The sequence below is a fragment of the Ctenocephalides felis genome, unplaced genomic scaffold, assembly GCF_003426905.1.
Source record: "Ctenocephalides felis isolate EL2017-DRISC unplaced genomic scaffold, ASM342690v1 CF-g0.4_SCAFFOLD_03573, whole genome shotgun sequence".
NCBI classification, from domain to species: domain Eukaryota; kingdom Metazoa; phylum Arthropoda; class Insecta; order Siphonaptera; family Pulicidae; genus Ctenocephalides; species Ctenocephalides felis.
The window spans coordinates 17,895,351-17,920,008 of NW_020539727.1; the positions used below are offsets into that span (position 1 = coordinate 17,895,351).

Sequence of the window (24,658 nt, forward strand, 5' to 3'; positions counted from 1 at the left end):
AAAATTGTGATTGAATATTTCTCAATTGTTGCTCCTCTGGTATCTCAGGATGTCTCCATCGTAAAGACAACTTGTCATCATCAAAAGAATATGCAGTTAAGTTTAAAACTGGACCAGGTTCTGAAAAATATTCAGAATTGGATCTGCAATTAAATTTATTATAATAATTGGATCAGTGGTCAATGTTAACCAGTTACCTCCTTCTAGAGTCATGAAATTAACTTGGAAGTTCTTTGTATCTGTTTTGAATTTGATGGTGTATTTCATATATGGTTGTAAATCTCTAATTATATATGCAGTATTGTTGAATCGAGTAGCAATATTTGTGTTGGTGTCATTTTTTATTGAAATGTCGTAATAATCCACCGGACAATATCCTATTTTTGTGTCAGGCTGATTTGAGATTTGAGAAGTAAAAAATTTTTTAAATTAAACTTTTGATCTGATGTGTACATTAAATGAATCACTTACCATTGATATTGTAACACTATTTTTTGTAGGTTCTGTTATAATTCCTGTAATGTTATATACATATTATATGAACATTATTACTTATTACTAGTAAATTTCCTATTAGAACGAAAAACAAATTCATTTTTATGTTCCTATTTATTCATTATCAATATGCTCATTTTTTAAAATATCTGTGTTTAAACAATATATTAAGATTTAGAAGGATTAAATAATATAAGGAAAACGGAAAAATGAATCTATTACTATTAAAAATAAACTAGAATGATACCGCCGAAAAACTTTACTCTCAATCTAAATATCGAGACATATTCATATATAGTAACGCAATATTGATCTCAAGGTTTTTTTTGTTCGACGTTGAAACATATTATTTGATTATTTAAAAGTCAATTAAATGAAATGCTTAAATTATTATTATATTTCATTACTGATTTGGTGTAGTTTCACAACGTAACAAATGAACAATTCGGTTTGTAATGTTTTCTTGGTTAATATAGACAATTTGATCAATTAGAGTTATCATAATATTGTGGAACGTTGTATAAAATTTAATTTATTAAAGAATACTTCGTTCTCGAAGCTATACTTTTTCAAACTTAACTTCTTAATAGTGCGCTATTGCCGTTTTCATTGTTGATTTAACTGTATTTTTATATAATTAGTTACGTTTTAAAATTTCAAATATATATTTAACAATCTATATTCACCATCTATTCCACTGTCACATGTTGCTACCACTCTTGATCCTGATACATCATCATTGTATTCATTTTTTCCATTCAGTAGCAACAAAACTCTGATCAATATTCCCTTTTTTTCATTGTAGAAAATCAAACTATCTCTAGCTATTTTATGAGGTACATCTATATTTGTTTCGTTATATTTTGAGATCGGCACTGGATGTCCAATATTCACCCAAGGATTTTCAGATAAACTTCCATCATACACCTGATATTGTAATGTCATATAATCTGCCCAACTTCCATTAGGCTCTAATGATCCGAGTCGTATCTTCATTCTAGAATAATTTGGCTCTGTAGCTGTTATATTCTGCCTTACCAATGTTTTAGCTGAAATATTGAAGGTTTTGTTTATATCAAATTCTTTTCTTAATTCAGTATTATATTGAAGTTATTTTTGCGCATCAACAATTCCTGAATTAATTAAAGAGTATTAATAATAATTATCTGGGATTTTTAGTACTTTTGCAATCTGCTCCGTTGTATCCGGGAATGCAACTAGTTTGTTTTCCATCTAATGTTGTGAGTCGAACTCCTTCGCAATTTTTTGTTGAATCAAACCATTCAGAACAATCGAAAGGTCCATATTTTCTTAAATATTCAGTCAAATTGTAATTTGACAATGATTGCATTACATTTCTGTTTAAAAGTTGACATTGTTTATTTCTATAATCAACGCCTTTGAAAGGAAAAATCTTGGATCCATCTGCAACAATGAAAATCAAAATTTAAGAAAAGCTAAAAAATGTAATGTATATAATTACCTATACTGCAATTTCTGATATCACTTATTGCCCAAAAGCATCATTAGACTCTCCGTTCACAATTGTACTAAATTTCAGTTTATGCTTTCCCAAAAATTGCCTATCGGGAACATCGAATAGAAAATATTCTCCCTCATGTGCAGTAATTCATCCGTGATCTAAAAATATACTTTTTTTTATTTTGTAATAATTCATATTTTATACTAAACTATTACTTCTTCGCCGTGGATTATATTTGAAGAAAATATATTTCCATGCTGATTTTCCAGCTGCAACTGAAAACTGCATTGTGGGCAAAGGGCGATCGTCATCTTCACACAAGTCTCAACATCTTTCACGTTAAGTTCAAATCATCTTCAAATAAATATTCTGATGGTAACACTTTGTTCGTCCGAACTATTGTTGCTATAAATAAAAATATCATAAACTGTTTTAAGATGCGTTAACTTTAAATAAATAGTTATAATAGTTACTTAATAATTAAGCATTCCAAGTTTTTTATTTAGTATCATGTTATATATATAAAAATGGTATAAATACAAATCGGCAATGTTAAATAATTTAAGTGTTGTATTTGCCTTTTTGTAGTTTTTTTGTTTTTATTATTTTTGAACAGCAATCAGAACCTTACGTCCTATGAGCTGTTGGGCTGAAACTTCTCCTTACTTCGTATTTTTAGATGGTAACCCAATGGTTAATCCATCCATATTTGATGATTTTTTGTTATCAGAATTAATCTAATAGGGCTGACATTTTATTGATGCAGCAAAGCCGGGCAAGGGCTATTTTCACTTGGAAACATATTGCTATTTATATTCGCCCTTTTGTAGATTTTTATGTATTTTATAATTCCGAAAATGACAAAAATACCGAAAATCAAAAATAAAATGAGGTAACAAAGGTGTTTATGTAAAACTCATATATTTTGTTATATTTCCAGGTAACGCATTAAAACAATTGGGAATTATTAAAAGTATTTGATGTTCTATATGTTTATATTCTAACACCAATCGTTTGTTCATTTGGAAAAATAGTAAAAAAAAATATGCAGTTTTAAATAATTCACCAATCGAAGTATATATTTGATAAGGCCAAAAATAATTAATAACGCCTAAATGTAATAATTTCAAATAATGATCCAAATATAAAATGCATTACAACAAGTATAGAAAGTATTATGAGGACATAAAATATTATTTTTGGGAATATTACCACTCTGTACTCTTTTTTGAACTATTACGAGACTTCATTATTTTTTATCAATAGTTGTAAATACATTAATTTTGTAACTTATATAATAGAGCTTAATTAATATAGAATATTTCATAATTATTTCAAAATTAGTTTCTATTTAAAACTTACAATTGTGTAGTTTCCATAACCCTTGATTCCAGTAACCTTTTACACCAAACCATTTAATATCAAATTGTTTCTCCGTGTCATTATAATATAATATACGTTCGATTCCACCTGTTTCATTATTTTGTGAGAATACTCTAAATTCGGTACTTCTCGAAGATTTTCGTATCGAAAAAGTGAAATGATTCCAGTGACGCTCATTCAGAAGTGGCTGAAAATTAAATTTTACTAGTATTCATAATATAATTTTCGAAGTACATTATACGAATCATTCTTCAATATAATAAGAAACTTACAATTGTGTGATATGTTTCACTTTTACTTGTGCATTTGCTAGAGAAATATGGTGGAATTCCATTTTCACATTTTCGAATTATAGATTTCGTATTATCGAATCCCGATAATATGACAATGTAACATTTGCTGTTACTGAAATCTTCATTTTTGCAAAACATGACATGGACATCGGATTTAACTTTAATCGAAGCACTTATCCACATTCCTTGATTATCGATTGGATATTTGGGAAAATCTATAAGAGTTCCTTCTTTTGAAGGTTCCATCTTCATTTCTTCGAACTCTGAAAATGCAAGTATTTTTATTTCAAATAACGTAGTTGAATGTAAGTTTACGTGAAATTAATTAAATGATATATTAAAAATGTTGATAGTCTCAAAAAAATAGTAGTAGGATATTATTCAAAATAACTAAAATTATACAAAACCATTCCATGCAGAATCAGTCCTTGGTGCAAAGTAAAACTTCGTGCTATTGTCCTTTTTCCAGACGTTGTCATTCAATTTGTGTTCCCATAAAAGATTTTGTGAACGTTCTGGCGAATATTTCACTTGTTTTGTATCTGTTCGATGAAAAAATAATCAAACTACATAAAATATTGCTTTTTTTCTAGTAGTGAATTATTTATGAAGGTATTATCTAATAAAACTTTCCATCATACAGAATTTAATTTGGAATCTTTAGAATCAGAAGATAGATTATGTCCTCATTATAAATTAATGTAAATTTAAACCATCAGATTAAATATAATTATTTACTAGCAGTAATTAATTTATTGAATTTCCCAATAGATGTTATTACCTTTCTCATTGTTGATGAATGTATTCCATGCAACTGCTGATGTTGTTGCATCTCCAATGGTAACACAAACATGCTTTTTACCCTTGGAAGCCACGAAGGCACCACTCTCGAAAGCATAGGAAGAACCAAACCAGAATTGCATCGCACTAAATTAATATTATAGAATTTGGCTATTCATATTTGATTGACTCATACGAAAAATATAATAACAAATTGTACGCTTATCTGATTTAATTCTTTAGTTAGTATATTCTAATTAGTTTGAATTATATACTACTATAAAAAAATTAAACAGTATAGAAAATATATGTTTAACTTTCCGTAGGGTAAGTTATTGTAATCGTCAAAAAATCGAATATGAAATTTTTTACACATTTTCATGTTTTGAAGGTTTCTAAAAATGGGTGTGTCTGTGTGTGTATGTATGTATGAATACAATTTTTTGTTCACGTTTTCGGGCGCACGGATCAACTGATTTGAATAGTTTTAAAAACATTCAATCTCTATTATAGGGAGATTCTGATAGGCTGATTAGTTTTTGGCAAAGGCAGGTTTTTTTATTTTCCATAAAATATTTTAGCGTTTAGACTGTGACTATACAGGAGCACTTTTTCAATTTTGTGTAACAAATCTATTTTTTTGAATTGAATTCGAAATGAAATGACGATTGTTAATGTTCTGGAGATAAATTCATTTATGATTTACATTTGATTTGCTCAGATATAACAAAATAGCAAAAATAATGGAAGTAACACGTAATAATATACTTGAAAACGTTTAAAATTTCTCGAAATTTTCATTACGGTACAGGAAGTTCCAGCAATTTGCCTTAAGGCACGATGCCATACACCACTAGTTTAGTTTTAATTTATCATGGTTCAAGTGTTATTATAATATCACATCCTATATTACAAATGAATTTATAATTGATTTATGTTACTTACATGAAAATAATTAGAAAATATCCTCCCATTTTCAAAATTTATCAAAATATTGTATGCATAAATATTATTTATTGCACTTATTAACGTTATTTGCTACAAAATATACTTATAAACGTTATTTGCTGCAAAACAATTTCAAATGAAAATCATCATCATGAGGTGGAACTGAACGAAGCTGATAAGATACAAAAATTATAAATATTGACAATCTTAACTTTCTTGAAATTAGATTGTGATGATATCACTGTTAGTAGTTAAGTCTAAAAGTCTTTCTAAATAATTTATTAAGACTGTTTGGAATCTTTGTTTCCAGGAACTCATATTTAAGTTCCAAAAATCGGAGTGTCCAAATCAAACCAGATTTGTAGTTCACCAGATTTAAAATTGTCTTAAATATAGAGAACTTGCGCCAACTGATATAATTTTTGCCCGTAGTCCTTGATATCTTTTTTACGGTTACGATTCGAAAGATTAAATTAACAGAATTAATAAAAAATCATCACAATAACTAAAAAATGATCACAGTTTAGATTTGATTTGCATTTAGAAGCTCATAATTTTTAACCCCTTTTTTTTTCGTGATAGCTACGATCAATACCATCACCAAGTTTCGGCTTGACGTTGAGTTCTGGGATATATATATAATAGATTAGAGCTTATTTATGGATATTATCAAGAAATATAGAGTATGTATAAAATGGTAAATATTAGCTGATCTGTGAGAAATCTCGCAAGCGTTATATTTGATGATTGATATAAAAGCGATTTATTTAGAAATACTGCAATATGTTGCAATGTTTATCGTTTATTTTTGCAATGACACATATTGCATTTTTTCTTTAATTTAATTTCTTTCTACAACCAAGGTAATATCTTCTATATAATCAAAATGTAAACAATGACTCAATCACAATATTTCTAATGAAAAATTATTATTCTCATAATAAAACTTCTCATAAAAATATTCAAATACAAAATAGTTTTCAGTAAGTATATTATTTATGATATTATAATATAATATAATAAGCTATTAATTAATCATATGATTAATTTGAGTATCTATAAATGTTTAATATTGTCTTCGTGTTTGTCGAGATAATCGAGTGCAGCTTCCAATAAATACTCGTACTGCTCCTGCAAAAGATATAAAGATTCATAAAACTATTTGTACTAGAATTGATATGAACAAGAGAATTTAGACCTCTTTTCGAACAAACTCCTTCCTGTATTTCCTGATTGTCCTTAAGGCGAGTGGGACGTCGCATTCGCCATCGATCCTCATTTTTTCGATGACGAACACTAGTGCTGCAAACAGACCACAAGCAGTTGCTCCATCACTGAAAATAATAATTGAATAAAATATTTGCAAGTAATAAATCATATTAAATTATACTGTTATATTACTAGCAAGTTAAGAGAATACGATTCTTTTCAAATTCACTTTCTTCAATCGCCTCCTTAACCACTTCCCACAATTGGACAAGGATGTTAGTTCCATGAGGTGCATCTCCTGAAGGCAAAGTCTCATCACTTTTCCAACCTTTCCATTGCATCACCTTGACTTCTGGATGACTTTCTGGTGACTTTTCATTACTCACAAGTACATCATAGACTGTGCAGAAGTCGCTATCGTTCTTGTTCAAAGTTTTTATAGTAATACGAGGTGATGGTTTAATTTCTTGGTTGATACGAGTTGGTACGAATTTGACCACTGTCTGTAATAACATAATTTTTACTGTAACATGAATGTTAGAACACTATTTCAATGATCGACTTACAGGATCCGTTACATCAACTTCGTTAAATACGATCACAATCTTGACTCTCTTGTCAAAGATCATTCTCCAGTAGTCGTCAACAGTTTGTTCTAAAGGAAAATGTGTGACGATGAACTGTTCTTTGGTTTTGAATCCATCCACATGTACTGCATTTATATAATCCGAATCAGGATTTGCTAAAATCGCTCGTGTGATGACGACCCTTCCTTTTTTACCTGTGATGAATATAATGTTAGAGTAAATATAGGTTTTGATCATATTGACAGCATACCAGCTACTATAGTGTTTCTGTTTTCCGCCTTAAAACTTCTTTTGCTGTTGGTTTGTCCTTGATGCCTGTAATATAGTCATCTTTCCATGAAACTTGATCTAAAGATCTCCATTGATCCAACAATGTATTAGAACTCTCATTTGTTGAATTTTTTCCTTTAGTTGGAGACGAGGTATGGTAGTCGGTTTGCCGAAAAGAGTTTCCAGAACCGTCATGTGCACCAATTTGTATAGACTCTGATTAAAGAGATCCGTTAGGTAATATAAACGTAAATTATTTTGAGCATCCGTTTTACCTCAGAATTAACGAGCTTTGCTCTTTGTTTTCGAATTTGGTTCAAATAATGCAAAACGTCTATTGTACCAGTTGCTCGAGCCATCTTGACGCAAATATCTGCCAGAATGAAGGTGCCAGTTCTGCCATCGCCGGCACTGCAAAATCAAAATATACTAAAAACTATCACAAATTATATTGAGTATCCAATTAAATTAACCTGCAGTGAACTACTTTTGGACCATCATTGGATGAAACCTTCTGAAACTCTGCCAACAATGGAACAAGAGAATCCGCATAACGAGTTGTTTCATGTTCGGGCCAATCAGTGTAATGCAGATGCAAAACCTGAAAATGAACATTTTACTTGTTCCTCAATAAGATATGAATATCATCTCTGTGTACTAACTGAAGATCGCTCATTTTCAGAACTGATCAACAATTTCCTGACTATGTAGTCTCCACTCATTTTTATAGTTTCGGAATTGGTTATGGTAATATTTCCATATTGCTTACAGCATTTTTCTATTGGAGGCCAATATTGAAAGCATTTGTCCTGAAATTAATTTTAATCATCAAAAAAATTGTTGCAATATTTGTTGCAACAAATTTATAATGTTGCATCATTACTAAATTCTTTTCCTTTAATTGTGTCAACATGCAGATGACTGGAACCTTTTCCTGCAAAATCATTCTCAGAAGTCGTAGGCAGTGTTCTCCTTTGGCCTTGAGTTGCAATGTATTCCTTGGATTTTTCAAAAACCCTGAAAACGGTTACATATTATATATTATGTTAATTTAAATTCAATTTTAAACTTACATCGATGTAACTTGCATTGATGTAATCAGACAAGGATCGTTTGGAAGTGAAATCCAGTCTTACACTCGTCCAATCATCTAGAATGGAATAAGTAAACTTGTGAATTAAATATCGTGTTATAAATATTAATATCGAAACTACAAGGCAAAGTTGAATGTATCGATTTTTATCCCTGTTTTGTGGTTTAAGTGCATTCGAAACGGAGTAATCGAACTTTTTAGGAATTTCCTGAATTAAAGACGTATTATTTAAATTGGACTATATACATGGTCTGTTCAAAAGTTTTCGTATTTTCGTTTTTTCAAAAAAATATTTATTTATTCGTCTACATTAATGTGGTCCCCTTCAAAGTAGTCCCCCCCAGATATAATACACTTATGCCAGCGTTTTTTCCAATTTTCGAAGCACCCTTGATATTCACTTTTTGATATGTCCTTGAGCACTCTCAGCGATTTCTTCAATCGAGGAAACCGCCGTCCTTTCATGGGTCTCTTCAACTTTGGGAATAGGAAAAAGTCACACGGAGCCATATCTGGTGAATTTTGCACTTTGCAACACTTTATTTCATTTTTTACGCAAAATTTAATACAAATTCTTTGACTTTTCAATTCTTCCATTGTAAAAATCGCCGAGCTCAGAAAAACACGTCGAACCTTAGCGACTCCACAGACAAAGTAAACAGTGAATATAGCTGAAAATTTCATCATACTTTAGGGGCATGTATACCAACACAATAAAAAAAATTTTTGACAATCAGACACTCCAGACCCGCGAAATTTAATTATTAGTAATTCCGGGTACTTTTTGAACAGCCTCTATTGTAAAATATTTTAATTAACCCTGTGCGATCAAAAGTACTAAATGCATTAAGAAGGGTTTTTTAAACCTTGAACTGTTTGTCCAGAGTTCCGTCCAATAAGGATCTCCTGACGTAGTCTTCAAAATCTTTTCGCTTACTGGATGACTTAGAATATTTTGCTTATTTATAAGAGGCAAAGAGGCATTATAAACTGTTCCATCGTTTTGAATTGCATTCGTTTTTTCGTGTTTATACCTAGTTAGAATACCTCTTTAATCATAATCAAGCTAGAAATATTTATTTGTATTTCTATTAATTTCGTACTTACCAAACAAAACGACGACTGCCAGAATTGGAATCAGCAAAAGCAGGAGGTTCCATAAGGAAGAACTTTGTTTGATTTCTATAATTTTTTCATTGAACAAGGTCTTGTATGTATAATTATCACCATCGGTATTGTAAAAGATTACAGATATTTTGTAATCTGTTTCTTCCGACAAGACGAAATCCATAAAGTCACCATCAATAGAATTTGTGCCAATCAATACTTTTTGATTTATTAGGATATCTGCCTGCAAATGAGTTAAGTTTTTAACTTGAACCTATCAAGTCTAATTTAGGTAAGAAGCAATTTTTTACAATATTCATCCGTTTTGCTATCCACGTTACGTAATCAGATTTCTCAGCTACTGCAGCCTCTTCAAATATCTTTTTGTGTGTAGATTTGTATCGGTTGTGATAATTTTTTTTGTCTTCAGAAAGATTATCACTCATAGGTTCTCGGATGACCACATAGTAACCACTGAAAAATGTAATCCATATATCATTCCTGCACAACATTGACCATTATTGCTATTATTGTACCTGTTTTTAGTTGAATTTGCTAAACTGTTTGTATCAAGAGGAATATTAATTTCTATTCTATTTGCATCTAGTCGTGTCGCGTATAATTCTACATTAAGGTTTGGAACTGGAAGTGGCGTCTTTAATTTAATTTCCGCCATTTCTCCTTGGAAGGAATTACATGCTCTAACTTTAACACTATAAGTACTGGCAGTAGATAATTCTTTCAACTAAATAAAATAAAGCAAATTGCATAACTTTAATTAATTTAAAGTGATAGTTAGTAATGAAATACATCACCTTGAATTTATATTGTTTCTTATCTTCAAATACACTAACATTCCAATGAAATATATTACTACTTGGATGAATCAGTAGTTCGGATGAATGTAGTGTCCATGATATTTGGAACAGGTTAATTTTTCCACCAGGAATCCAAGGATGTTCCCAAACTATTGTGTCATAGTGATCTGGGTCAACATGCAAGTTCAATGGTGCACTCGGTTCTAAAATTGAAAGTTTTCAGTTGGTTTATAATTTTAATATTAGAAAATGTGTTTATAATGCTTAACTAATTTACTTCTACTAACTTCTTGAATTATTTGGCTCAAATTATAAATTGCCTAATCACATTTTGGAATATAAGTGAAAACAAGTATCTATATTTAGTAGGTACGATATAAAATGAACCAACAGTTATTAAAATATATTAAAAATATAAATCATACAGTAGTATACTTAGAATTTTTTACATTTGTTTGTAAATTTAAAATTGAATTAAAAGAACATACTTTTTTGTTCAAGGAATATATTATTTATCACAGTTGGGTCGCCTTCATAAAGTTTTGACACGGCACGAACCTGTAAGAAAAGAGCTTAAAATTAAATCGGATTCGTGTGTTTTAATAATTTCTGATAAATGTGTCAAACATACCTCAATTTTGCCGACTCTTGAATTAATATTCTCTAATGTCGAACATAAATATCCATCCCATATTGGACAAGATGCCTCAGATTTAGATACAGTGGTTGTTCTTATATTTCTATCATATACATCATATGTCGTGATTGAATATTTCTCAATTGTTGCTCCTCTGGTTATCTCAGGATGTCTCCATCGTAAAGACAATTTGTCACCATCAAAAGAATATGCTGCTAAGTTTAAAACTCGACCAGGTTCTGAAAAATATTCATAATTGGAGCTGCAATTAAATTTTTTATAATAAATTAATCAGTGGTCATGTTAAACAGTTACCTCCTTCTAGAGTCATGAAGTCTACTGTAAAGCTTTTTGTATCTGCTTTGAATTCTATGGTGTATTTTGTAAATGGTTGTAAATCTTTAATTATATATGCGGTATCGTTGATACGAGTAGCAAAATTTTGACTTGCTATTCCTTTTAATTTAATGTTGTAAAAATCCAGAGGACAATATCCTCTTTTGGAGTCATGCTGATTCGACAGTGGAGAAGTAATCAACTTTTTAAATTAAATTTTTGTTCTGATGTGTAATTTAAATGAATTACTTACCATTGATATTGTAACATTATTTTTTGTAGGTTCTGTTATAATTCCTGTAATATATATATATATATATATATATATATATATATATATATATATATATACAAGGACAATTCTTAATGCCGTTTTCATTGTTGATTTAACTGTATTTTTATATAATTAGTTATGTTTTAAAATAATTAAATAATTAAATAAAATATTTAAATAATTAATTTACCATTGGCTCCAGTGTCACATGTTACTACTACTGTGGTTCCTTTGACATTATCATTATATTTTCTGGTTCCATCCAGAAGCAACAAAACTCTGAACAACATTTCCTTCTTATTTTTATGGATACTCAAGCTATCTCTTGCTATTTCATAAGGTACAACTATATTGATTTCGTGATATTTTGAGATTGGCACTGGATGTCCAATATTCATCCAACGACTTTCAGATGAACTTCCATCATACACTTGATATTGCAATGTCATATAATCTGCCCAACTTCCAACAGGCTCAAATGATCCGAGTCGAATCTTCATTTTTGAATAATTTGGCTCTGTAGCTATTATATTCTGCCTTACCGTTGTTTTAGCTGAAATATTAAAAGTCTTGTTTATATCAAATGCTTTTTTTAATTCAGTAATATAATATGAATTAATTGAAAAGTATTAAAGGAATTATTATTACTGTGATTTTTAATACTTTTGCAATCTGCTCCGTTGTATCCGGGAATGCAACCCTTTTGTTTTCCATCTAATGTTGCGAGTCGAACTCCTTCGCAATTTGCGTTTGTATTGAACCATTCAGAACAATTGAAAAGTCCATTTTTTCTTAAATGTTCAGTCAAATTGTAATTTGACAATGATTGCATTATATTTCTATTTAATAGTAGACACTGTGTATCAGTTAGATAAAGAAAGCCTTTGAATGGTAAAACCTTGGATTCATCTACAACAATAAAAATTATACTAGTTTCAATTCAATAAAATGTAATTTGTTGAATAAAATATATTTACCTATACTACAACTTCTGATATCGCTTATTGCCCAAAAAGCATTATTAGACTCTCCGTTTGCTTTTGTACTAAATTTCAGTTTATATCTTCTCATAGGTTTCCCATCGGTAACATCGAATAGAAAAATATTTTCCCTAATGTGCAATAATTCATCCGTGATCTAAAAATATACTTTTTTATTTTGTAATAATTTATATTTTATATTGAACTCATACTTCTTCGCCATGGATTGTATTTGAAGAAAATATATTTCCATTCTGATTTTCCAGCTGCAACTGAAATCTGCATTTTGGGCAAAGGGCCATCATTATCTTCAAGCAAACCTTATTATCTTTCACATTTAAGTTCAAATCATCTTCAAATAAATATCCTGATTGTTTCGCTTTGTGAATCCAAATTACTGTTGCTGTAAGTAAAAATTTCCATTTAAAAAACACTTTAATAAATGTTTTTTAATTTGTGAAAAGTTATACTTAATTTCAAATATTTAATTTATGCAACTATAATCAATTTCTCATTTCACGATGCCATACACATAGTTAAATAATTATATTGGATTTTTTATACTAAAAATAAGTTTTTTCATCCTGCTAGATTATAACTCATATAATAATATAATCGTAATTCTTAATTATTATCAAACTTACAATTGTGTAGTTTCCATAGCCCTCTTTCTATGTAACCTTTTACACCGAACCATTTAATATCAAATGGATTAGAAACATCATTATAATATAAAATACGTTCGATTCCACCTGTTTCATTATTTTGTGCATAAACAATAATTTCAAAGTTTGTGGAAGATTTTCGTATCGAAAAAGTGAAATGATTCCAGTGACGCTCATTCAGAAGTGGCTAAAAATTAAATTTTACTATTATTCATAATATAATTTTCTAAGTACATTATACGTATCATTCTTCAATATGAAACTTACAATAGTGTGATTTGTTACAGTTCCATTTTTGCATTCGCTAGAGAAATACGGTGGAATTCCCTTTTCACATTTTTTAATTAAAGATTTAGTATTTTTGAATCCTGATATTATGACCATGTAACATGTGCTATTACTGAAATTTTCATTTTCGCAAAACATGACATGGGCATCGGATTTAACTTAAAAGAAGCACTTATCCACATTTCTTGATCATTGATTGCATATTTTGGAAAATCTATAAGAGTTTTTTCATTTGATGGATTCATACTTCTTTCTTCGAACTCTGAAAATGCAAGTATTTTTATTTCAAATGTTGAAACATAGTTGAATTTAGATGAAATTAATTAAATGATATATTAAAATTTTTGTTAGTTTCGATAGTAGTAGGATATTGTTCAAAATAATTAAATTTATACAAAACCATTCCAGGTAGAATCAGTCCTCGGCGCAAAGTGGAATTTTGTGCTACTGTCTTTTTTCCAGACGTTGTCATTCAATTTGTATTCCCATAAAAGATTTCGTGAACGTTTCGGCAAATATTTTACTGATTTGGTATCTGCCCGATAAAAAAATAATCAAACACATAAAAAAATGCGTTATTTTCTTCACTGACATAATTCCTAATCCGTTAACAATTTAGAAAATCAATTTATAGTATTATCATAAATAAGTAATAACTATTAAAACTTTTGTTCAAACAGAGTTTAATTTGGAATCCTTAGAATCAGAACAACTAATTATGTCCTTAACAGAAAATTTAAAGAAGACTAAAATTTGAAAACAGATTAAATTAAATTATTTAGCAACAGTGAACAAACTATATAAATTCATAATAAATTTTATAACCTTCGTTGGGGTTGACGAATGTTGTCCAGGCAACTGCTGATGTTGTTGCTTCTCCAGTGGTCACACAAACATGTTGTCCATTTTTGGTGGCAACAAAGGCACCACTTTCGAAAGCATAGGAAGGACAAAACCAGAATTGTATGGCACTAAATCTATAGAAATAAATATTGGAAATACAATTTAGATCCATTCATACAAAGTTGTATAGTAACAAATATAATCATGAATAATTTCTTATCTAATTTTATTTCTTATTATTTCATCCAAATAAATTCACTTGGGTCTAATTGGGTGACGATCACTCACCCTCTTAGACCCAAAAGAACAAAATTTATAGAATATATTCTATAAATTTTGTTATATTGTTTTGTTATAATTTTGTCATATATTCTAAAAATTCTATAAATTTTAAACTCTATAGTTTTAAAACAGTTTACACTGTATTATTAACTGCCAGAAAAAGTTTATTTTCATCAGAAATCCGATTTGCCAATTTTATGTTTTCTCGACAATATGAATCGAATGAAACCAAACTTGGAAAAAGTATGTGTGTATATGTGTGAGCCGATTTTTTATCTTTGAAGTCGTTCAATTTAAAAAAAATTCAAAATTTGAAAAAAATTGTGTCAAAAGTCGCTTTTGAGATGTGATAAATCAAAATTTGATCATAATTATTTTTAAAATTAAATTTATAAAATAATTATTCAAAATACTTACATGAAAATAATTAAAAAATATCCTCCCATTTCAAAAGATTAATTGCATAATATTAATTATTATACTTATATAAATATATAAATTCAACTAATGCAATATATTTAATACTTTATCACTTTTATTTGTATCCGCGCCAACCAATTTGCACAAATGCTAATCGTTATTTGTAAAAAAAATACAAATGAAAATTATCTTGAGGCGGATCTGAACGGAGCTGATAAGATACAAAAAGTATGAGTTAAAATTGTCTATCTTATAACTTTTCTTGAAATTTAGATAGTGATTGTTACTAAATCTTTGTTTCCAGGAACCCATTTTCAAGTTCCAAAAATAAGAGTGTCCTAACAAACCAGATTCATAGTTTACAAAACAGTCCTAAGACAGTACAAAACAGTCCTACTTAATTGTAGAAAACTTACGCCAATTGTGGCATAATTTTTAACCGTGGGTCCTAGATATGTTATTTACGGTTACGGTTCCAAAGATTAAATTAAAAGAATTAATAAAAAAATAACCATAATAACCGAAAAATGATGGCTTGAGCGTTAAGTTACACTTGGAAGCTCATAATTTTTAATACATTTTTTTTTCATGATAGTTATGATCAATACTATCGCTCAGTTTCGACTTGACGTTGAGTTCTGGGATACTATATATATATATATATATATATATATATATATAAATATATATATTATAGTTTAGTGATAATTTATGGATATCATAAAGAAATACAGACTATTCATAAAATGGTAAATACAGACTTATTTTTCTGTGTGATATCTTTCAAGAGATATGAAATTATAAGACAGCATTTCGCTATTTTTATCGTTTATTTTCACAATGACAAACATTGCATTTTTTCTCTTATTTTATTTCTTTTTGCATCATTATCTTTTATATTATTTCTGATCTATATTATTCTTATTATCTATTTATATTATTTTATTTGTGACATCATTATATAATTATATAATAATATAATAATAAAAATAATATTATAAATTATAAATAATATTACAATAATAAAATAATTATATTACAAATTAAGAGCAGGGTCAAATATATATATTTGTTAAATATATTTCACTCTTTTCAAAAAGTCATGGACTATAGTCCATGGTTTTTCACTCAATTCAATCCTAATGTAAATGTCTAATGAAATCTAATCAAAATATCAACATTCATATAGTATTTTTCCAAATCTAATTCACTATCTAATCTAAATATCAGCTTTCATAATAGTCTTTTTTTTAAATCTAATTCACAATCTAATCTAAATGTCAACTATCATAATAGTATTTCTATTAAATCTAATTCACAATCTAATCTAAATATGAACTTTCATAATAGTATTTTTTTAAATCTAATTCACAATCTAATCTAAATATCAACTTTCATAATAGTATTTTTTTTAAATCTAATTCACAATCTAATCTAAATATCAACTTTCATAATAGTATTTCTTTTAAATCTAATCTAAATATCAACTTTCATATAGTATTTTTTAAAAATCTAATTCACAATATAATCTAAATATCAACTTTCATAATAGCATTTCTTTTAAATCTAATTTACAATCTAATCTAAATATCAACTTTCTTGATAGTATTTTTCTTAAATCTTATTCACAATCTAAACATCAACTTTCTAAATAGTATTTTTTTTTTAAATCTAATTCACAATCTAATCTAAATATCAACTTTCTTGATAGTATTCTTTTTAAATCTAATTCACAATGTAATGTAAATATCAACTTTCTTAATAGTTTTTTTTTAAACCTAATTCATTATCTACTTTCATTTCAACTTTCATAATAGTATTTTTTTTAAATCTAATTCACAATCTAATCTAAATATCAACTTTGTAAATAGTACTTTTTTTAAATCTAATTTACAATCTAATCTAAATATCAACTTTCATAATAGTATTTTTTTTTAAATCTAATTCACAATATAATCTAAATATCAACTTTCACAACATTATTTTTTTTAAATCTAATTCATTAATCATTAGCAATTGGAAATAGTGTGTTGAAAAGAATATTGATAAAAAATAAGATATTTTTTTGTTGCATGTCTGAATAATTTAATAAATTGTTTTTCTAACAAAAGGAAAAAGCAATTATTAATTTTAGTAAATTTTATCACTTTAATCATTTGAAATTTTAGAATCGGCTTGTCACTAATTCTATTTATTAATACTTAATTTATAAAAATCAAAATTTAAAAAAAAATATATAAAATAATTTTATATGTAACAATTGCCTTGATTATCAAAAAAATACATATTATGTAATGTTTACTCTATATTTCTATTCTATTCTATTTTTACATTTAAGAATAGAACATTTTAGATTTAAGAATATTTTATGTTTTTAAATATTTAAATTCGATATAACAAATATGTTAAGATTTCATGGATTTTCTTCACTCTTCCGATTATGAAGTGCCATGTGTTTCTTCAAAATACTCCTGCTCTCCATTATGAATCAGTTTGTGTTTTTTTCAAAATACTTAATCGTGTGAATGTCTTATTGCATATATCGCATTCATGGGGACTCACCCCGCTGTGAAGGTACATGTGACTTTTCAGACTACCTAATTCTGTGAATGTCTTATTACAAATATCGCATTTATGGGCACGTACTCCACTGTGAATGAAGAGCATGTGCCGTTTCAGACTACCTAATTCTGTGAATGTTTTACTGCATAATTTGCATTCATGGGGGCTCTCACCATTGTGAAGGAGCATGTGACTTTTCAGAGTTCCCAATCGTGTGAATGTCTTATTGCATATACTGCATTTATAAGGGTAAACTCCATTGTGAATAAGCATGTGACGTTTCAGAGCACCTGATTCAGTGAATGTTTTATTGCAAATGTTGCATTCATGGGGGCGCACACCACTGTGAATGAGCATATGACTGTTTAGACTACTCGTTTGTGTGAATGTCTTATTACAGATAGAGCATTTATGGGAGCGTACTCCTCTATGTATATCCATGTGGGTTTTTCAGATTACTTGATCGACGAAATGTCTTCTTGCATATAGTGCATTGAGGAGGGTATACCCTTTTGTGTATCAACATGTGATTTTTCAGATTACTTGAATATCTGAATGTCTTATCGCATTCATTGCATTCAAAGACACGTTCTTCAGAATGTATTTTTATGTGTCTTTTCAACCCTTTTGATTGTTTGAAAGTCTTTTCACACATTCCACATTTGTAATGACGTTCATCGCTATGAGTAAGCATGTGTTTTTTCAAAGCAGCTGATTTTTTGAAATCCTTTTGACAGATTTCACATTTGTAAGGGCGTTCTTCGCTATGGTTAGGCATGTGATCGACCATATGTTTTGTTAGATGATGTGATTCTGCGAATGATTGATTACAAATGTCACAGTCAAAAGACTCCTGTTTGACTTCATCTTCAATTGTCACCTCGGAGTTCATGAATCTTTCTAAACACGTATCATCGTCCTTAGAACACGATTCAGATTCAACAATGGCATCAGGAGCATCAAATTCATCCTCAATTTCATATTTAATGTCCTCTGCTGAATATTCTGGTGGTTCAATTTTAATTGCTTGATCATTCATAGACTTAAATGTTTCTTCTGACATTTTGAAATACTTTCATTACTTGTACTTACTAAATATCTAAAAAATATTCGTATTCTAAAGAATCTACTTTAATCAACAATCTTCTAAAATATACTAAATGATATCAACTTAAATTATGTATTGATTGTTTGACATTTCAAGCAGAGAGTTTGTTTTTAGCAGTAGAGACATAGTTAACCATAAAGAATTTGAAAAGACGCGCCACTTGCTTGATAACTGAACCAAACTGATTATATTGTCTAGGTAATAATCATTTTGGAATTAATAATAAAGACGTTTGTTGCCAGTTCAGACATAAAGAACGATAATGCCAATTTATATTTGTTTAACTATGGATAATGCATTTGAAAAGGGTGCCACTTACTAAATATCAACGCGCTTTGGTAAACGTCTCATCTTTCAAAAGCATTGCTCTATGCTTCACTTGTCAAATAATGAATTAATTTTAGTTGAAATGATATGTAATATTTAAAGCATTGTTGATTAAATTAGATTATTATTTCGTAAGAATTATTTCGTAAATATTTAGTGAGTATAAGCATTAAAAATGTCAGACGAAACAATTATGTATAACAATGATTTGGCAATTAAAATTGAACCACCAGAATATTCAGCTGAAAACATTAAAAGCGAAATGATGATGAATTTGATGTCCCTAATGCTATTGTTAAATCTGAATCGTGTTCTGAGGATAATGACACGTGTTTAGAAAGATTCATGAATTCCGAGGTGACAATTGAAGACGAAGTCAAACAGGAGTCTTATGATTGTGACATTTGTAATCAATCATTTGCAGAATCGCATCATCTAACAAAACATATGGTTGATCATATGCCTAACCCTAGTGAAGAACGTCCTTACAAATGTGAAATCTGTCCAAAGACTTTCAAAACAATCGCATTTTTGAAAACTCACATGCTTACTCATAATGATGAACGTCGTCATGAATGCAATGTATGCAAGAAAACATTCAAACGATTTTACCAACTGAAAACACACATGGTCATTCACAGTGGTGAGCGCCTCCATGAGTGCAGTATATGCAATAAGGCTTTCATAACTGTAACTCATCTGAAAAGACACATGCTCATTCACAGTGGTAAGCGCTCCCATGAGTGCAGTATATGCAATAAGACATTCATAACTATAAATAATCTAAAAGACACATGCTCATTCACAGTGGTAAGCGCTCCCATGAGTGCAGTATATGCAAGAACACATTCATACAATTAGGTAATCTGAAAAGACACATGCTCATTCACAGTGGTGAGCGTCCCTATGAATGCCATATATGCAAAAAGACATTCAGATTTTTAAGAAATCTGAACAGGCACATGGTCATTCACACTGGTGAGCGCCTTCATGAGTGCAATATTTGCAAAAAGACATTTACATATTCAGACAATCTGAAGAAACACATGCTCGTTCATAGTGGTGAGCGTCCCTATCAATGCAGTATATGCAAAAAGACATTCACAATTCAAGTACTCTGAAACCTCACATGCTCATTCACAGCGGTGAGCGTCCCCATGAGTGCAATATTTGCAAAAAGACATTTACATATTCAAGCCATCTGAACAGGCACATGCTCATTCACACTGGTGAGCGGCCTCATGAGTGCAATCAATGCAATAAGACATTCAAACAATTAAGAGATCTGAAATCTCACATGCTCATCCACAGTGGTGAGCGTCCCTATGAATGCAGTATATGCAAGAAGACATTCATACAATCAGGGGCTCTGAAATCTCACATACTCATTCACAGCGATAAGAACCCCCACGAGTGCAATATTTGCAAAAAGACATTTATATGTTCAAGCCATCTGAAAAGGCACATGCTCATTCACACTGGTGAGCGCCCCCATGAGTGCAATCAATGCAATAAGACATTTGCATATTTATATATCTGAAGAAGCACATGCTGATTCATAACAGAGAGTAACCTTATAAATGTTAAATATGCAGTGAGACATTCACACAATTATGAAGCTTGAAACGGCACATGCTTATTCGTAAAGGAGAGCGTTGCAAATGTGAAATATGCAATAAGGAATTTAATCAATCAGGCAATTTAAATGAGACGTAGTTGGGAGCGTGATGAAAATCAATGAATCTAAACTATCTGTTAAATTGAATTTAAATATTTGTCATAAAGTATTCTTGCATATAATGTACAATTTGTATGAAATATACAGTAAACATTTATTATATGCATTTATTGATAAACAAGGCAATTGTTACATAATATATTATTTTATAATTTTTTTTTCATATTTTGATTTTTTTATAAGTATTACAACGTAGATTAGCAACCACTGGTTCAGAATATAGCTGACATACATAGTTATATAACAATTTTTTTTTAAATTTGATATTAAAATAAAATAGATGAAAAGAATTATAAAGGTACTTTTCATTTATTTTATTTTGATATATAGCTATGTGTTATATTTAATTCTCGCATTTTGAGTTTTTGTTTTGATTATTTGTGTGCTCTGAATATAAGTTAAATCAAGAGTTGAAACGTTTATTACCACAATAAAGACATTTTTCTTCAATAAAATTGACGTGTTATCCTCATCATCATGATAAATTTCAATGATTTACCTCCTTTTCTTTTTTCAACCCATTGTTATAAATGTAAATAATAATAATAATAAATGTACAAAAGCAAAAACGCCACCTCAAAAAATACTTGCGTGGGTTTATCATTGCTACAAAATTAATATTATATATAATATATTTGTTTGATAACACAACATGCGAATCAATAAAATTTCTTATGGCCATGTCTCAAAATTGTATAGCGCTTTTAGGGGGTATTCTAGTGTAGAAATTCAAAAAATCGATTTTTTTTATTTCATATTTTCAAAGTTTAACTATCTAAGAATATGGGTACGAGAAGGTTTTTGAAAATTTGAATTATTTTCGGAGATATAGGCATTTTACTGACTTGGCCTTCCATACTGGTTTGGCTTCACGCAACACTTTTAATGCGTTTTTTCTCAGAACAGACTTTTTCAGTACTGTTGACACGATTTCTCGAGTTTTAATCGACCGATTCACTTGAAATGTTCAGAGAGTCTTGTTTATAGACCTATCTATAGCCCGAACTAGGATTATCCCTAAATTCCAATTTTTACTATTTTTAAAAAAATCGAGAAACTCAAAAAACATTTAAAAAACACTTTTTTTCAAACAGTCGCCAATTTGTAAAAAAAAAAATTTACTCATCGCTAGTTCGGGCGATTGCGACATCATTGTAGATTAATATTTTTATTTTTTGCCTTTCCGATGGCTAGGAGGGCTGAAATCATTAAAGACTGGGTGCCAATTTTTTGAGACCACCCACGTCATCAGCTGCCAGTTTTCACAATTTTCAACTTTTTTCTTTTTAATTTTTGTTTTGTATTTTAATATATTAATAAACAAGTGGTAAAAAATGGATAGTAAAAACATTCATTGCTTTCTTTTACGACACTTCAAAAAATACCTAAAATTAATCGCTCTACACTAGAATACCCCCTTGCCAACACATTTTTGTTCTAGTATTGTGGCCAATAACAAAACAATTTAAATTAGGCTTGAAACGAATAATATTCGACAAAATGCCGAATACCGAATATTCTGCATGCTCCGGAGACCGAATACCGAATATTCGGCAACTATTCGACAGGTTTTAGAGCATAAACTCGTTCGTATCGATGAAAATACTATTCGCAGTTGTTAAATTTTTTATTTTTTATGTCTAGGCTTGCTACGACCATTCGGTTACTCTTTATTATTTGAAGAATTTGGCACCATTTACACCTTTCCGGACGAATACCGAATGTGATACGGAAATAAATCAAAAAGCGATTCTTTACAGATATATAAATGTATTTCAAATTATTTCTTTCATAAACATTCAATATTCTATTTTATAAACACAATATTATCTACATATATAAAAATAAGTCGGGTTTTCCTTCCTGACGATTTAACTCCAGAACGCACCAACCGATTTCGACAATTTTGCATTCGCTGGAAAGTCTCCGCAAGATTTATAACTAAGAAAATTAGTGGTGCCTTAATGCAAATTTCTGGAACTACACGTACCGTAATTAAAAATTCGAGTAATGACATTAGTGAGAATTATCAGAATTATGCTTGGTTAAGTCAACGAGCAATTCTTGCCGCAAAGAATAATTATGAACACGCACTGAATTTCACCATTCAATCAAAAATTGCTGGCGATTTGGTGACATACCAATGTTTCCGATTGGTCTTCCCTTTGACTTCAAACGATTGCAATTTTCAGTTCGCCTTGCGTTTGCAATAACAATCGCAAGGCCAATCACTTAGTGTTTGCGGGATAAATTTAAAATAGATTATTTATAAAATCATTGTTTTTCACATGGGCAGTTATACGTTGCCTGTTCACGAGTTGGAAACCATCCGCTTTCTTTGTGTTAACGTCAGACCAGAAAACAAAAAATGTGGTTTACCAAAGAGCACTTCAAGAAAAGAAACGGATAATTTGCGGATTCACTTTCATTTACTTAGAGAAGTCAACTAAAAAACACTTCATTTTTGTAATCGAAATAAATTCATTACTGTTGTGTAATAAAATAAAATTTTTCTTTTAAATATAAAAGAAACAAAAAATTTCTTTCATCTTTCTCACGAAACATCTGGTGGCGAAACGGAGTTTGTCGGGTTTGCTAGTTTCTTATATATTAGGAAGGCTAATCATAATAGTATAAATAAAGACTGATCAAAAGTATTGTTTGTATTTACGATAAAGAGCCTATAATATCTCTTAATTTAGAAATGTTCAGATTAAATATATTGAATGACTTTATGTAACCGTTGAATGATTCTTAACATAAACATATAACAATAACGCGTACTTTGAATATTGAGAAAAGAGTTCTTTACTTGTTCGTGTATATATAACCATTTATACAATCGTTAATAGTAACCGAATGTTCGGTGCAAGCCTAATTTAAATTATGACTACGATTATTCATTGAATCTTTCAACAAAGCCACTTTTCAATTCGTGCATTTTATTTCGAAAATATAAAAAAAATCACTTTGTTATCCATATGATTTCTTCACTTATACTCGCATTATTTCGTACGGCGTAGATACGTCCCATTATTATTAGAAACTAGTGGTGTATGACATCGTGCCTTAAGGCAAATTGCTGAAACTTCCCGTACCGTAATGAAACGTTCGAGAATTTTCAACGTTTTATATTGATAATTATTAATATAATTTGTTAAATGTTTAAATAGATTATTATGAATACTGTAGTTATTATTCACATTTTATAACAAAATATAAGAGCTTATGAATTGGTGGACGACGTTTATATAAACATATAAAAAAGTAAATAAACAAAACTAAATCCAGCGGTGCTAGAATGAAGGAACTTATTTTACTTTTTATATACCGAATTTTTAAAATTCAAAATTAAAATCTGAATTATTTTCGATATTCGAAAAAAGTATTTTTTGAGAAATTAATATTAATGTTAATATTGTTAATAATAAAACCGTTTGCAGACTGCTGAGATATAGAGAATTATTATTTATTTGAAAAAAAACGCGCCACTTGTTAATTATCAACGCGATTTGATTATTGTCTCATCTTCTATAAACATACTCTATGCTTCAAATGTCTGATCAAAGCGTTACTCCCTAGACAATATAATATATAAACTCTATGCTTGAAATAATGAATGTATTTTTTGGTGAAATTATTTATCATATTGAAAAAGATTGTTGATTAAAGTAGATTATTATTTAGAATACCAAAAGTTTTTAGATATTTAGCAGTGAAAAATATTTAAGA

The 24,658-nt window shown here is 29.2% G+C and overlaps 1 protein-coding gene across 1 annotated transcript; it reads right to left on the reverse strand.

Moving 5' to 3' along the window:
• Nucleotides 1–18,180: 18,180 nt before the first annotated feature.
• LOC113389685 (zinc finger protein 90-like) lies at nt 18,181–18,816 on the reverse strand. The gene has a single exon (XM_026626701.1). It carries the CDS (start codon nt 18,814–18,816, stop codon nt 18,181–18,183), a length of 636 nt encoding a protein of 211 aa, XP_026482486.1.
• Between the last annotated feature and the right edge of the window lie 5,842 nt (nt 18,817–24,658).